The sequence below is a fragment of the Hyperoodon ampullatus genome (genome assembly GCF_949752795.1).
Source record: "Hyperoodon ampullatus genome assembly, chromosome: 13".
NCBI classification, from domain to species: Eukaryota; Metazoa; Chordata; class Mammalia; order Artiodactyla; family Ziphiidae; genus Hyperoodon; species Hyperoodon ampullatus.
The window spans coordinates 42403556-42418444 of NC_136926.1; the positions used below are offsets into that span (position 1 = coordinate 42403556).

Genomic DNA, 14889 nt, shown 5'->3' on the forward strand with positions numbered 1-14889 from the left:
CACCTCAAATGGTGTTATAATATAGAGCAATTTAGAAATATCAGAAAATCTAAACCATGAACAGATAAGAAGAAACAGGCATTTGTCTCTCCATAAACAATCTACTATGACACAAAAGCTAGATTTTGCTTGATTTTAAATGCACACATACCACCACAGTCACACACACACACACACACACACACACACACACACATTCATTTTAAACACCTTTTATATACTATTTAAATTAAACCTGAATATAAAAACTCTTCTATATATGTTAAGCATAACAAGACAAAAGAGAGGAATAATTTTCTGCATAAACTTTTTAAGAATTCTTGTTCAAAAGCATTTAAAAATAAAACATTTGGGGGAGATTTGGGGAAATCTGAATATAGACTTATAGATGATAGTATGGATTTCTTTAATTTCTTTAGCTGATTTCAATAATTGCCTGAGCTAATGATATTGTGGTTAAATAGGAAAATGCCCTTTTTCTTAGGAGATATGTTATCTACAACTTACTTTCATGTAGCTCAGGTTAATTAAAAAGGTTGCAAAGAGAGAGAAAAATGTTCATATCTGATAAACTTGTGACATGGATACACGGACACATACATATGTTCACTGTGTTATTCCTTTAACTTTTCTATAAGTTTAAACATTTTTGAGATAAAAAGTTGGAAGAAGGGCTTCCCTGGTGGCGCAGTGGTTGAGAGTCTGCCTGCCGATGCAGGGGACACAGGTTCGTGCCCCGGTCCGGGAAGATCCCACATGCCGTGGAGCGGCTGGGCCCGTGAGCCATGGCCGCTGACCCTGCGCGTCCGGAGCCTGTGCTCCGCAATGGGAGAGGCCACAACAGTGAGAGGCCCGTGTACCGCCAAAAAAAAAAAAAAAAAAAAAGTTGGAAAAAGTAATTCATTTCATATGATTACAACTAGAAATATTTGTTTCAAAAGAAATGATTTGATCCAACACATGAGTCATGAACCATTATCAAAACAACATTCTTCCAGTTTGAAAGGATTTCGTTTATTTAGATGAGAGAAAGGTGCGGATTTACTTGAGGAGGAGAGAAGGGAAGGCAGCTTCAAAGTTTGGGAGTTTGCCTGTCACACAGATGCACATTTCAGGAGGATGGGCTCTGCGTTCGTCTTCTCAGCTTTCCCCTACCAGCTGAGTGATGGCTATCTGCAGGGAGATGCAGGGGGACCTTGGAGAGGGTGTGAGTGCAGAGACAAGATAAGGAAAAGGCAGTGACCCCAGACTGAAGGGAGATAGGTCTCCCTGGGGTTTTCATTTGGATGGATCTCTAGATAGGGGCAGGTAGGGAAGGGGAGAGAGCTATTAGAAACCAGGTGATAAAGCATAAAGAAATTATAATAAAATGAGCCATCCTCTGCTCAGCTTCAAGGAATGATGACTTACAAAACTATTTCACTGTAAATGAACTTGTTTTTCAGGCTCATTATGGGAAAAAAGACATGAAACGACTCTTCAACTAAGAAAAAAAAAACAAAACATGTTCACTTTGAAACCCAAACCCAGAGAGCAAAGACTTGGGGAGAGTGCCTTTAAAACGAATGTTGACCGTGTGGTGCTTAATAAATGTAGGGGCTTTGAAAAAATCCTGTTGTGAGAAACATCTTCCTCACTACCCAGAAGACAAAGAGAAACAGTGAGTGTTGACAACATGGTATTAAAAAGCCACCCCTATCCAATTTGTTATCCACAAATATATATATATATTCTTTTTAATTTACTCTAAGCCAGAGTGTTGGCTCATAGCATCTTACTTTTATGTCATTATCTCTCTGCCATACACACAAGTCATAGCTGGGGATTTCAACTCGCAGTGAAGCTACACTGAGATTCCAGATCTCAGGTAGTGCTGGCATGAGTGCAGGTATCTTCAGTCATAGAGAAGACAATATCCTAGGGAGTCTGGAATTAGTCCTATTTTGCACCATTCAAGCCAAAATGCTGCTTATCAAGAGGCAAGTAATTGCTAGCTAATGGCTATGGGGAAAAACCACCACTGCATTTTGATCCAAGCATCTCTCGGCACCTGACAATAAATAAAGCTGAGCAAAGTGTAAACGTAAAGCGGAGACAGATTCTCGAGGAGGTTAAAGAGCAAACATTAAAAAGGCGAGTTTACCTCATCCGACTGGGAGGGGCTGATTCTGGGCATGGGCGATACTTGCGGCGTTTTCAACTGTGTGCTGTTGCCGTCTGGCACCAGCTCTCGGTGGACCGTTTGGATGTGGTTCTGGAGTTCACTTTCAGACTCAAACTTAACGTTGCAGCTGGAACAGCGCGTCTTCAGCGCCCCGGCCTTGCCCTTACCCTCCATGGCACTCAGGTTCTCATTCTGGCCCAGGCCTGGTCTACTCGTGCCGGGAGGGATGCTGATGCCCGGGCTGCCGCTCTTACTGAGATTCACGCAGCCGGCACACAGACCATATGGCAGGCCGTTGATGTCAAGTTTCACCAGATCTTGCTTGGAACGGAATTCCTTGAGGCAGGACGCGCACTTGTACAGTTTGGGGACGTGCTGGCCACGCCCCGTGGTCTGGACCGCAGACCCGTTGCCCGTCTTTTGCATGTGGAACGTCCCGTGGATTTTGAGTTCTAAGGTGGAGGTCACCGTCTGCATGCAGACCACACAGCGAAATCCCGTCAGGGAATTCCTCAGGTCGGGGTGCATCTGGCAATGCTCTAGAAACTCCTCTTCGCTCTGCAGCGGCATCTTGCAGATGCGGCAGTTTCCGGTATCGAGGCTCTTACTGTGCGTGACTTTGTGTTCGGTCAGAGTCAAGAGGGAGGGGAAGCGCTCCCCACAGATGGGGCACATGTAGTGTTTGACGGGGCCCAGGTGGGTCTGCATGTGTTCCCGGAGGCCGTTTTCCGAGAAGAAGGTTCGAGAGCACACGTTGCACTTGTAGTTGCCTTTGATGAGCTCGGCTTTCTTCTTCACAATGGCGCTCTCCCCGGGCCGGATGTTGTGGTCCCGCAGCTGGTGGTTCTGCAGCAGGGTCTCCATGGTGTAGGCCGCCCCGCAGATGTCGCAGCCGTACATGGGCTCCGAGGTGTCCACGTCCTCCTCGCTCCCGTCGTGGCTGTTGTGCGACTCCTGGCTGTTGGTCAGCAGGGTCTGCAGCTCCACCTCCTCCTTCTGTGCCTGCTCCGAGGCCCCGTTGGCGCCGCAGTTGGGCGTCTTGGCGTCGAACACGCAGTGCTTCTCCCGCAGGTGCTTCTCCAGCAGGATAATGGCGTGGAAGGCTTTGCTGCAGAACTTGCAGTTGTACTTCTTGCTGTGGGTGGTGATGTGGCACTGCAGCTCCACCTCAGTGCCGAAGGACTCACCGCAGAAGATGCACTTGTGCACTTTGCCCTGGTTCTCCAGGTGGTTGTGCTTCACGTGCAGCTGCAGGTCTGTCTCGTTGCGGAAGTCCCAGTTGCAGGACGTGCAGCGGTAGACCTTCTTCTCGTTACTGTGCTTCACGGCCAAGTGGAGCTGAATGGAGACCTTCGAGTCGAAAACCTCTTGACACAGGGTGCAGCGGAAGAAGACGAAGGTGTGCATGTCCAGCAGGTGTTTCTGAAGGTCGTCCACCGACGTGAACTGCTTGTCACAACTCTCGCAGATGTAGTACGTGGAGGTGATCATAAAATGAATGGTGACGTGCTTCAGCAGGGATTCTTGGTTGGGGAACTCCTTGTTGCACTGAGGACAGGTCAGTTTCGGAAGCACGGTGTCGAGATGAGTTTTCAGGTGAGTCTGAAAGCCGTCCAGGGACGTGTACTTAGCACCACACTGATTACAGATATACTCTCCCGCCGGCCGCGCAGGCGCACCTCCGACCGCCTGCATCATCTTAAGAGATGTCTGCTCTATGGCCACAGGAGAGAGGGGGCTCAAGGCCCTGGATTTCTTCCCGTTGTGAATATAATTCAGGGCCAAGGGAATGTTTTTATGATTCTCTTTGATGTGCTTGTTCAGTTTAAGAACGCTGTTGAATATTGGAGAATTCGTACAATAGGAACAAGAATAGACTTCTACGACTGGTTCTTTTGGAGTCCCGAGCACTGGAGACCCAAATCGGGAGCCACTGAGGTCGCAGTGGACCTGCCTTATATGCTCTTCGAGGGAAGAGTCAGTGAGGAACCCCATGTAGCAATGGGGACAGAAAAAAGCGTTGCTGTCCTTAGCTGCAGGGTTGGCAAATCCGTGAGAACATCGGATGTGTTCCTGAAGGGTGTTGAGGTCATTGACAACTTCGGAGCAGAAGTTGCACTGGTAGACTATGGCAGGCATGGCAGAAACGATCAGACCTGGGTCCTGAGCTTCGTGCACTTGCTTAAGATGTTCATTGAGGTTATAGAGGGAGGGCAGTACCTCCAAGCAATACTGACAAATGTGGGCCTGCTCTGGCTTATCTAAATGCATAGTTTTCAGGTGAATCTGCAGAACCGCCAGGCTCGAAAACAACTGCTTGTTGCAGTAAATACAGCTGTAGGTGACTTTTGCCTGTTTACTTGAGGGGACGGTCATGTCCGGGGTTTGCTGAGAGGCCCGCTTCCTCCCTCGACTCTTGGGGATTGGCGGGGCGGCTTCCACCATGGTCGAGCTGTCCACTGAGAGGTTGGAGTCCGGAGTCGTGCTGGACACGGAGGTGTAGCCCACCGTGACCAGGGAAGGGCTGTTGCTGTGGTTGCATGACTCCGGTTGCTGGTGACTGTCCATGTGGCTGTACAGTTCCTCGACGGTGTGGAAGCTCTCGGAGCAGATGGTGCAGGAGTTCTTCTTCTCCCCGCCGTGCATCTGCTCCATGTGGTTCATCAGGGAGGTCTCCTCCACAAAGAGCTCGTGGCAGTAGACACACTGGAGGGCCGCCCGGTCCTCGTTCGGGGAGCACTCGGGGTGGCACTCTGCAATGTGCTTCTGGAGGTCTTCCGGGAAGTCAAAGCCTTCCTCGCACTGACTGCACTTCTGAGTGTCCTTCATTTTCCAGTCCTCCATCCTGGAACCGGACTGGGAACCGTCCTTGTTCCTTTCGTGAACCTGCATGTGTCCGTGTAAGGAACTAGAGGACAGGAACCCACGGCGACAAATGGCACATTTATATGGCTTGTTGGACGTGTGAGTCTTTAAGTGGATCTTCAGGTGATCACTTCTGGAGAACGCGGCATCGCATTCGCTGCAGTGGTACTTCTTGTCCCCGGTGTGGAGTTTGATGTGGCGATCTCGGCTCCGCTTGTGTTTGAACAGCCTACTGCAGTAAGTGCATTTGAAAGGCAGCTTGTCGCTGTGACTCTGCTCATGGTGCTTTAGGTAGCTGAGACGGCTGAACGACTTGTCACAGAATTGGCATGGATAAGGGAGTCCAGGGCCACCTTCTTCCTCTCCAAAATCGCAACCTTCTCCGTGGCTGGGGGAAGTCTGGTCCTTGCTCGAGGGTGAGGAAGCTGGCCAGGAGCAAGTGGGGTCATCTTCCACATCCACTCCATCTGCAACAAAGAGCATCGGAACATTTCATTTTCCGTGTTGAGAGTTCAAGAGTGAGTTTACTGTACCACTGTGAGTGTACTGTACACAGGGTGGGACCAACGAGAACCTTTCAGGGAAAAAAAAAAAAAAAGGAGAGAATATTTGAGTGGAACACTTTCAAATCTGAGCCCCAAGCTTTTATTCTACATTTACTTTTCACTGAATTGTAAAATATAAAAAGATATTAAATAGTTCTGTGCCTAAATTACCCTTTTATTACTTTTTATCATTCTTCTTTAGAAGCAAGGTATGTATTATGCATTGACAATTTTATTAAAATGCAGATTTTAATATATTTAATGTTTCTTTTGTGTTCATTCTAAAATGATTTGCATATTATGTGAGCATCTGAAGGACCAAATGAAAAGAGGAAATATTACAGGAATGATTTAAAATTAATGCAGTCAACCCATATGTCTAATATTTAATTAAATATTCCCTCTGAATTTTGCTTGTTTTTATATAAAAAGGCAATTCTGAAGACCAAAATCTTTTATGGGGTTCTTATTGATACAGACCTTATTGCATGCAGCAAAAAAATATTAAAAAGTAAGCACATGAAAGAAGACAGAAAACACAATAATAATTATGTCTTGTGTAATAAAAGACCACCAGGATTTCTTCAATAACTGTAAGATTCGAATAGCATAGGCCAGAAAATGGATTATTAGATGTTAGAAGGGTACTGCTAGATATTACATGTAGCTAGGATCAGCCAGGATCAAGAAAAAAATGAGTTTCACAAGGGCCAGATTGTAATAGTGTATTTTGTTTGGAAAGTTCAAGAGGTGGCCCACCATTTCTTCCTTTTGCAAAAAGCTTCAGCAGCATGAACTTCCTTAGCCAAACAGGACCTGCACTTTGAGGTGAGCAGAGACAAAGCAACTTGTGAAAAACTGGAAACAGGAAAAGTGATAAATGATTATGCTAAATGCTGAAAGATTTATGGGTAACAAAGAGAAGACAAACAAGCCTGAAAGCCAGATATAACCTTAGCAAGTTATCCATAAAGTAACTCTACTTTATATTAGGTGGTTTTTTAACCACGTTTGTAGCTAGTGTACACTCTTACTTCTGTCACTTTCTTAATATTCAAGTGGAAAATGAGACCTTCTCAAGTAGGTTGTAAAACCTCTTTCTGGCTTTTCAAAACAATCTATCATTCAAGATCGGAAGACATTGTAAAAGCTTTTCACTCTCCAAAGGAGCAAGATTTTTCATAAAGGCAGACAAGTAAAGACCATGGAGTGTGCCTGGTGGAGACAGTGATTCTATTAGAATAATAGGTTCAATTAGAATATTATTGGGGTATTCTAATAAGATGCAATTAGAATATGATCAAATACATTTTAAAATTCTTCAAAGCTAAAGTTCACTAGCAAGCTATATTATTAACATAAAAGTAGAAACTGGCAAGCATTATGTAAACAAATTCCACGTCTGCTTTCTTTAAGGTAACAAGATTTTACTAGATTATCAACCTCTTGCTTATCCACAGGAAACAGATGAGGATCATTCCTTTCCTGCATCTAGAAACTGATGACAACACCATCTCACTATCAATGCCAGATGGCAACCATCTAACTCTGAGAAAACAACCAAACACCATTCCTGGATCCCTGCCCACTGCAACAGAGCTTCGCAATACAAGTTGAAAACCACATGATTTTGCATCCTCATTTATATACGTCTATAACCTAACATGTTTCCAGCATAAGAAAGAGTCTGACAATTGTGGGTGTGATTTCAATTTAAAGGTGAATGCACATAAAGAATATATGCAGATAAACTCATCACCCAACATACAGAGAAACAATTTTGAAAAATTAAAAACAAAAACAACTTCAAAACAACTTCTAGCTTTTCCCTTAAAAAACATAAGCCACCTAAAGCTGGTAGCCCTAAAACAAACCAAAGTTTTGAAATATTTCCCCTCATTAAAAAGTTTACTCTTCATTAAATTTGCTCAGCATTCTAGGAAGAAAATCTACCACTTTTCACACATTCCTTGTTTAGGCTTACATCCTGTTGTTTCACTTAAAAATATTTTCAAACACATCATCTCATTTGTACAGTTGGGGAAAACACTGAATCAGAATTTGTCATGCAACTAGACTGAAAGGATAGAACTATTGAGCCTGAAAATTTAGCAAGTGAATTTATTATTAAATTGCAGATTATGCCCAGGCATGATATATTATTATACAAATGCACCAAGAATTATAGAGCAATAGACCATTATAAACATGACACCATGCTTAAATCAGGTTCTTGTCTGTGGGCCATGCCTGACTATACCTCTTACATAACTGTTCTCCTAAGCTTATAAATTTCAAATATAGTCAAGTGAGCTGAGGGTCAGGATCAAGTTTTTACTCGAACCAAGATTCAAGGGGGGCTTCCCTGGTGGCGCAGTGGTTGAGAGTCCACCTGCCGATGCAGGGGACACGGGTTCGTGCCCCGGTCCAGGAAGATCCCACATGCCACAGAGCGGCTGGGCCCGTGAGCCATGGCCGCTGAGCCTGCGCATTCGGAGCCTGTGCTCCGCAACGGGAGAGGCCACAACAGTGAGAGGCCCGCGTACCGAAAAAAAAAAAAAATTCAAGGGAACTAGAAACCTCTTCACTCTCTCTCCTGCCCCTATCACTTGGTCTTGGGGAAAAGAGGACGTGATAATCAAAGATGACGTGTCTTTGTAACTGACATACACGGAAATCACCTACTGGCTTCCTAAGGCTTAGGCTGAGGGACTGAGGACACTCAGCAGAAGTAAAAAGTTTGAGCAGGGAATGCTACTTTTAGAAAAATAAGCAAAGGTTTCACGAAAGGCTGATTTCTGTTTTAAAATCTAAATTGTAAAACGCTCATTTGCTAGTGTTGTAAGTGGGCCTTTTCTCCCTGGGATGCACAAGGAACTCACTGACAAGACTCCCAGGGGTGTTGATCCATGCTCTAAGGGTATCAGAATCTCCCCAGACTTTTGTGGTGTGGTGGGGTTGCCAACATTCTCCGAGGTCTACCTAAGTCTTTGAAAGCTACTCGTCCCCATTACCTTAAGCTTTCTGGCATTCACAACACAAACTATGTTCAAATGGCTAATACAGACTTAAACAATTTCAATTTCTTTTTTTCATCTGGAAGAAAGTATGGAGGATTCTATCAACTCCCCCCGTTACTGAGTCAACGTGGACTTTTTTACCCTTCGACACTCACTAAGTGCTACTTCTTACAGAAGTGTGTTTCTGTGTTATGGCACGTTTTCTGCATTTCAGTGTGAAGTACTTAACATGTCCATGTTAAATTTTAATTTTTTTGGAATCAGTCACTTCACACTAGCTGACTCTCAGAGAGCTATAGCTCTTACAACGGGAAGAAGAAGAAAAAACAACAACAACAACAACAACAAAAACTTTGCTGGAAACCAGCTCCGTGGCCTAAAAGTCTATTTAAAGATGCAAATGTGTGTGCATAGTTAGTGCAGATGTTTTTCTACAGCGACTGTACTTGCTGAGTTTCACCATTTCCATAAAGCACATTAAAACAAGTGTGTGAACACTCGGAGATGAAAGTCTCGAACACTCCTGAGACTTTCAGTGGAAAGGAGAGCCGCCTGACTTTTCTCCAAGCAGACAGGAATGCCCATGATTCAGCAGCCTGAGTAAATAAAAGAGGTCCTTATTTCCTAATTTTGCTGGCTGGCCACACTGCAGCAGCCTCTGTGCTCCTGCCAAAGGGGATGCAGAACTGGAACTACACCCAGCTGCTGAAGGCCTGTCTTTGTTAGCCAGCCAGGCTTTCCCGACCATCTTCTGGCAACAAAACTGCCATATCCTGCAAGGAAGACCTCCATCTCAGGCTTGATGGTTCTCTAGTCTGCCTGAAAGGACGAAACAACAGATTTTGCTGGGTCTACGTTGGAGGATGACAGCTGGAAACTCAGTTAGCGGCAGAGCAACACCTGTTCGGTCATATTTATGGGGGAAAGTGCTCACTAACAGAAAAGTGAAGTCATACTAGAAGGAGGGATTGTGCAGAAAAAAAAAAGACACCAGAGCACAAAGTACCTCTGTGACATGAGCCATCGCCCCTCATGTACCAACCATGGAGGAGAGAGCAAAGATTGGCTGTGATTTTACCCTGGCTACTGGGGGATGGACAGACGAACACTCCCTGGGAAGGGCTGCTGGGCTGACAAATGGGGGGCTGATAATGTCCGTCCACAGCCTGTCATTGTGGAAGAAAAATGCTGAGGGTCTGGCCATTCTTTGGCTCTCAAATCCAACTGAAGTAGCCAATAAAAAAATAAGGTCAAAGAAGGAGGAAGAGAAGATGCACTAGAAGGTTTGGGGTGATGCTAAAGCTTTTTATTTTGGGACCATAAAGCATGTCTTAGTCTTAGGGTAAAGTACACGCTTCTGGAGGGCAGGGACCAAGCCTAATTTTAGAATGCTGACTCCAACAATATGGGCAATCCTGAAATTATTAAGGAGAAAGTCAAGTAACAAAGTGGATTGACTCACTGTACATGTTAAAGAAGTGATCCAAATCTCTGAAGTTATGGAAACTTCCAATACATTTAGTTCTTCGTAGGGCTGGGCCCACGAGAAGCTGGCTTACTGATGTCCTTTTGCTACCTGAGCTCATTCATTGTAAAGGCAGAGTACTCACTAAACCGCCCTTGGGGACTCAGTATCATGTGTGTGCAAGTGCCACACAGCAAGATTTCTTCAACAGGGACAGGATTTACATCACTGGTTACTTTTCAAGTGAGGAAAAGAAGCCCGAATACTGACAGCTCTGGTACCTCTCTTTTCGAAGAGCAATAACTCAGAATGAGAACGAAAAGTCAGGAGTCCGGAGTTTTATTTCTAGCTTCATAACTGACTTAGAGAGTGACGTGGCCAAGTCATTTAACCTGCCCCTACCTAGGTATTTCACCTGCAATATGAAGACAATAATTCTTGCTACTTACCCTCTGGGGTGTTACAAAGATTAGTGAATATTTCTAGGGCACCTACCATCGCTGAAGGAAAAGGTGCATATGTAAACAAAAAGACTTATATGTGTTGCATGTATTTACGTTTTCACATGTAAGCTTCTTAATGTGTACAGTATAAACATATTTTAACATTTTCTTTTCTTTAATTGAACCACTGGAATATCAGCTTTAGGGACTGGCCCAAATAGTGCCTTAAGCATTCACAGTTGTATATTCAGCCACCAAGAAAATAAAATATAAATTGTTGGTGATATCTAAAAGTTAATGGACCATAAATCCAAGTATTAAATTATTATACATATGATATAATCTTGGGCCTTTACAGACAGATAACCTTGGAACAAGTATTTTGCTATGTAATTCCAAAGCCAAGTGTGGACTTTGGAAATTACCTCTCTTATCCTTAAAACACTAGCAGTACAATCACTGCATTATTTAACATCAAAATAAGTTCATTTAGTAGATGATTTTTTTTAAGCATAGGACAGTAGGTGAAAGCATGAGACCAAACCAAATTTCCAGGTTATTTCCTCCATTGGCTGAAAATGGTTCTTTCTCTCTACCAGCATGCTCTAGGAGCAGTTCTGAACTTTCATACTAGAGTTCATAGTCCTTTTTCCACTCATCAACTTAAGACACCTTAAGACAGTTAAACTGAGAATCTTGAGGGAAATACACAGGTGTGCACAAAAGCTGAGAGAAGTTAGGTGCGATCAAGAGAGAACAATATTTTGAAATGTGTGTTTAATAGACACAGGTAACAAGGATATTTGTCATGTTAACCCAGAGCCATCACAGTAACAACTCTGCATCATCGTATTTAAAATCATCTCACCAAGTTGCACAATACATTTTAAAGCAATGATCTAAATTGCTGAAGGATATGGTCATTCTAAATAAATCATTATGCATTATTACACAATTGTTTCCTTTCATTCTCAACAGAAGTGTCAACAGTTTTAGAAAGGCTGCAACTTTAATAATATAGCTATCATACTTTTAAAAAAAATCAACAGTCCCACATTAAATTCACTCCTTTGTCGTGTAACTTATTTAGCTACTTGAAAAGGAATATTCTTTACTGGGTGTTCAAAAGAGAAAAGTGAACTTTAAAATTACTTATAATTCACAGACGCTTTTAAATTCTGTAATATTACAAACTGTTCTGGAAGGACCAATTAAATGCATTAACAGTTAGGTTAGGAGGGAAAAGGGTGGTCACTCATTAATGATAGCAGCTGTGGGAGCTGCAGTTGGAGGAGCACATTTTTTAACACAGTCAAGATGAATTCCAGATATCAGAGCTCAGAGGTTATTTTTTTTTCCTTTCAATACTCCCTAATAAAAAAGAGGCTCACTTTCCCCAACAATCCTTTAATGCTTTGGATGAGCCAGAGAGATAAGTTGGTATCACCCCTGTGCTGTCCTCCTGAGGTAATCCTGGGCTTTATATCCAAGCTGTCTCTTTCACCAGACACAGTTCTGTTACATGTGCGGAGAAGTACAAATCTTTCGCTTACTGTTGCTTAAAGTTCATTTGAACAGACGGAGCTCAATGAATTCCATCTTCCGCCGCCAAATTAAACAGAAAACAGTGCATTCTTAAGCAGTTCACACTTAACTCCACCTCTCAAATCAGAGGAAAAAGCTGACGTGAAACCAGTTAACAGTCATCGTCTCTCTCACGGAAACTGAGACGTGTTCCTGAAGCCAGACAGAAGGAAAAGCGGTTTCCAGTTACGTGGGAGGGTGAGCACAGCTTTGCTGTTTCCATCTTTTGGCTCACTTAAAAATATATATAACTAATGATAAGCACCAACCTCTTGGCGTTCAGTAACTGGCAATCATATGCTACACATCTGTTTACAGTGCTGTGGCTGTGAGCGTTCTACATCATTTAATGTATTTATCTCTCCTTTAATGACAGCCATCATCACGGTGAATTTCCCAAGTCTGTTTTCTTTTTATCTCAACTATTTTGAGTTAGAAGGCATGTTTTCGTTACTTAGAAGTCTTGTATTTATATATGACCTCATACCACAAAGAATTTGAAGCACTTCTTCATTGTTTATTTCATTTATTCATTTATATAACCAACATTTATTAAACACCTACTGTGTGTTTAGGTCTGATAACTAGCTTATGAACTCTAGAAATTTTTTTTTTTTTTTTAAGTCTTGGCCTCTGGGCTTCCCTGGTGGCGCAGTGGTTGAGAGTCTGCCTGCCGATGCAGGGGACACGGGTTCGTGCCCCGGTCCGGGAAGATCCCACATGCCGTGGAGCGGCTGGGCCCGTGAGCCACGGCCGCTGAGCCTGCGCGTCCGGAGCCTGTGTTCCACAACGGGAGAGGCCACAACAGTGAGCGGCCCGTGGACCGCAAAAAAAAAAAAAAAAAAAAAAGTCTTGGCCTCCTTGTCTATAATATCATAAAAATTCCAGCCTTCCCCATAGTTGATATAATAAGAATCCAACATGACATTGTATGAAAGAGCTTTCTGAACTGCTACAATATAAACATGTACTAAATTATTACTACTACTCTAAAAGTCAGTTACCGTTAGTTTATAACTGATAAGTGTGAAAACATTACAGAGGAATAAAAATTAACTATAATTTAGTGGTTGCTTTCTTCATATTGAAATTCTAAGAATTTTAAAGGACTTAAAAGGCATTTTTGTTTAAAAATAAGAAATAGGAATTGAGTTCCCTGCCGGTCCAGTGGTTAGGACTCTGTGCTTTCACTGCCGAGGGCCCGGGTTCAATCTCTGGTCAGGGAACTAAAATCTCACCAGCCATGTGGCCAAAAATTAAATAGAAAATGAAATAAAAAATAAACCAAGGGCTTCCCTGGTGGCACAGTGGTTGAGAGTCTGCCTGCCGATGCAGGGGACACAGGTTCGTGCCCCGGTCCAGAAGGATCCCACATGCCGTGGAGCAGCTGGGCCCGTAAGCCATGGTCGCTGAGCCTGCGCATCCGGAGCCTGTGCTCCGCAACGGGAGAGGCCACAGGAGTGAGAGGCCCGCGTACCACAAAAAAAAAAAAAAAAAAAAAAAAAAAAACCAAAATACCCCCAAAAAATCTGAACGCTAATAGTAGTTATCTTGAAAATCAATGTGCAGGAGCTCATTCTTTAATAGCGGCACACACTGGCAAGCTGTGATTAATTCATTAGTGGAATAAAATCCCCACAATGGGATGGCTTGCATTCAAAATCTTGAAGCCACATCCCATAGTTCTGACTCCAGCCCAATATCTCACTATTTTACCTGTTTAGAAATTTCTCGAGGGCAAATTCTACTTTGCTTCAAAATCCTTTGCTCTAGTGTGAAATATACCTATTAAGCTTTGAAAATATAGCCACACCTTTTGAAATATACTCAGCAAATTTCTCAGTGCTACCATGTTAATCATTAGTAATTTTAAATTAACCTCTTCACTGGGGTAGCATAACATAAAAGGGATTCTTCCACTAAGAAAACTAAGTTTGAAGATGGCTTCATTAGTGAATGATGGACCTCAGAAAAATCATTCCACTGTGTTAATGGTTTTTCAAAGAATTGCCCTACACACTAGAATTTTTAAACAAAGAGATCAAATTCTGTATTTCAAAGAGGAGTCTGGTCTATGAGAATGTTTTGTCATGTTGAACTCTACTGAATACTTTCCAACATGTAGGCTTTGGTCCAAGGCTGGCGAACTTTTGGTCACAAGGAATTATAACAGTCCTGAAATGGTGTTCACTCGAGCTGAATTTCACCTGTATTATATCCACGGCAGCAGTAAAGCTGACATAAATTTTTGGCAGTTTAAAAAGGCCACACCGTATACTTCACTGCAGATAAAGCCACTGGAGAATACAAAAGTGTTGAAAGGCTAAAATTTAATTAATGACCAATTAGCACCCCCTGTGGGTTCATTGTGCAGTAAAGTGATAAATACAGTGTGCTAATATAGAAAAAGCTGTTACAAAGATTAGGGGGGAAATATTACAATTATCCATTTGGTATTATAATACGGTGGACATCAGTGTTCTTGATTTTGATGTTCATGTGTCTAAAATATGATAGGAATTCGTAAGATGTGGGACAAATAATCATTTTTTATTTTAAGGCAGAGACTGTCTCACACAAGTTGTCAGGCTGAAGTAGAAAAGCTAGTGAGTGCACCTAGCCAACGACACAGCAGCTGCAACTCAAACTAGTTTGTGTTGCCTACTCCTCAATCAGTGTTTATGCATTTTATGGGGAAGTTATATGCTACGGTGGTATTTAAAAATTGGGACGATGCTACACTATCTTGAGATTTTATGCATATGTCGAGATCTACAGGACAAATTGCCAATGCGTCCTCACA

General features: G+C 42.9%; 1 protein-coding gene across 2 annotated transcripts in view; it reads right to left on the bottom strand.

Annotated features, from left to right (window-relative positions):
• ZNF521 (zinc finger protein 521) overlaps window positions 1-14889 on the bottom strand; it is a 265231-nt gene that overhangs the window by 142935 nt on the left and 107407 nt on the right. For both annotated transcript variants that reach the window (XM_079718024.1, XM_079718023.1), the window contains exon 3: window positions 2144-5496. In XM_079718024.1, the coding sequence (XP_079574150.1) occupies window positions 2144-5496 (3353 nt within the window). The remainder of the gene's footprint in view (window positions 1-2143; window positions 5497-14889) is intronic.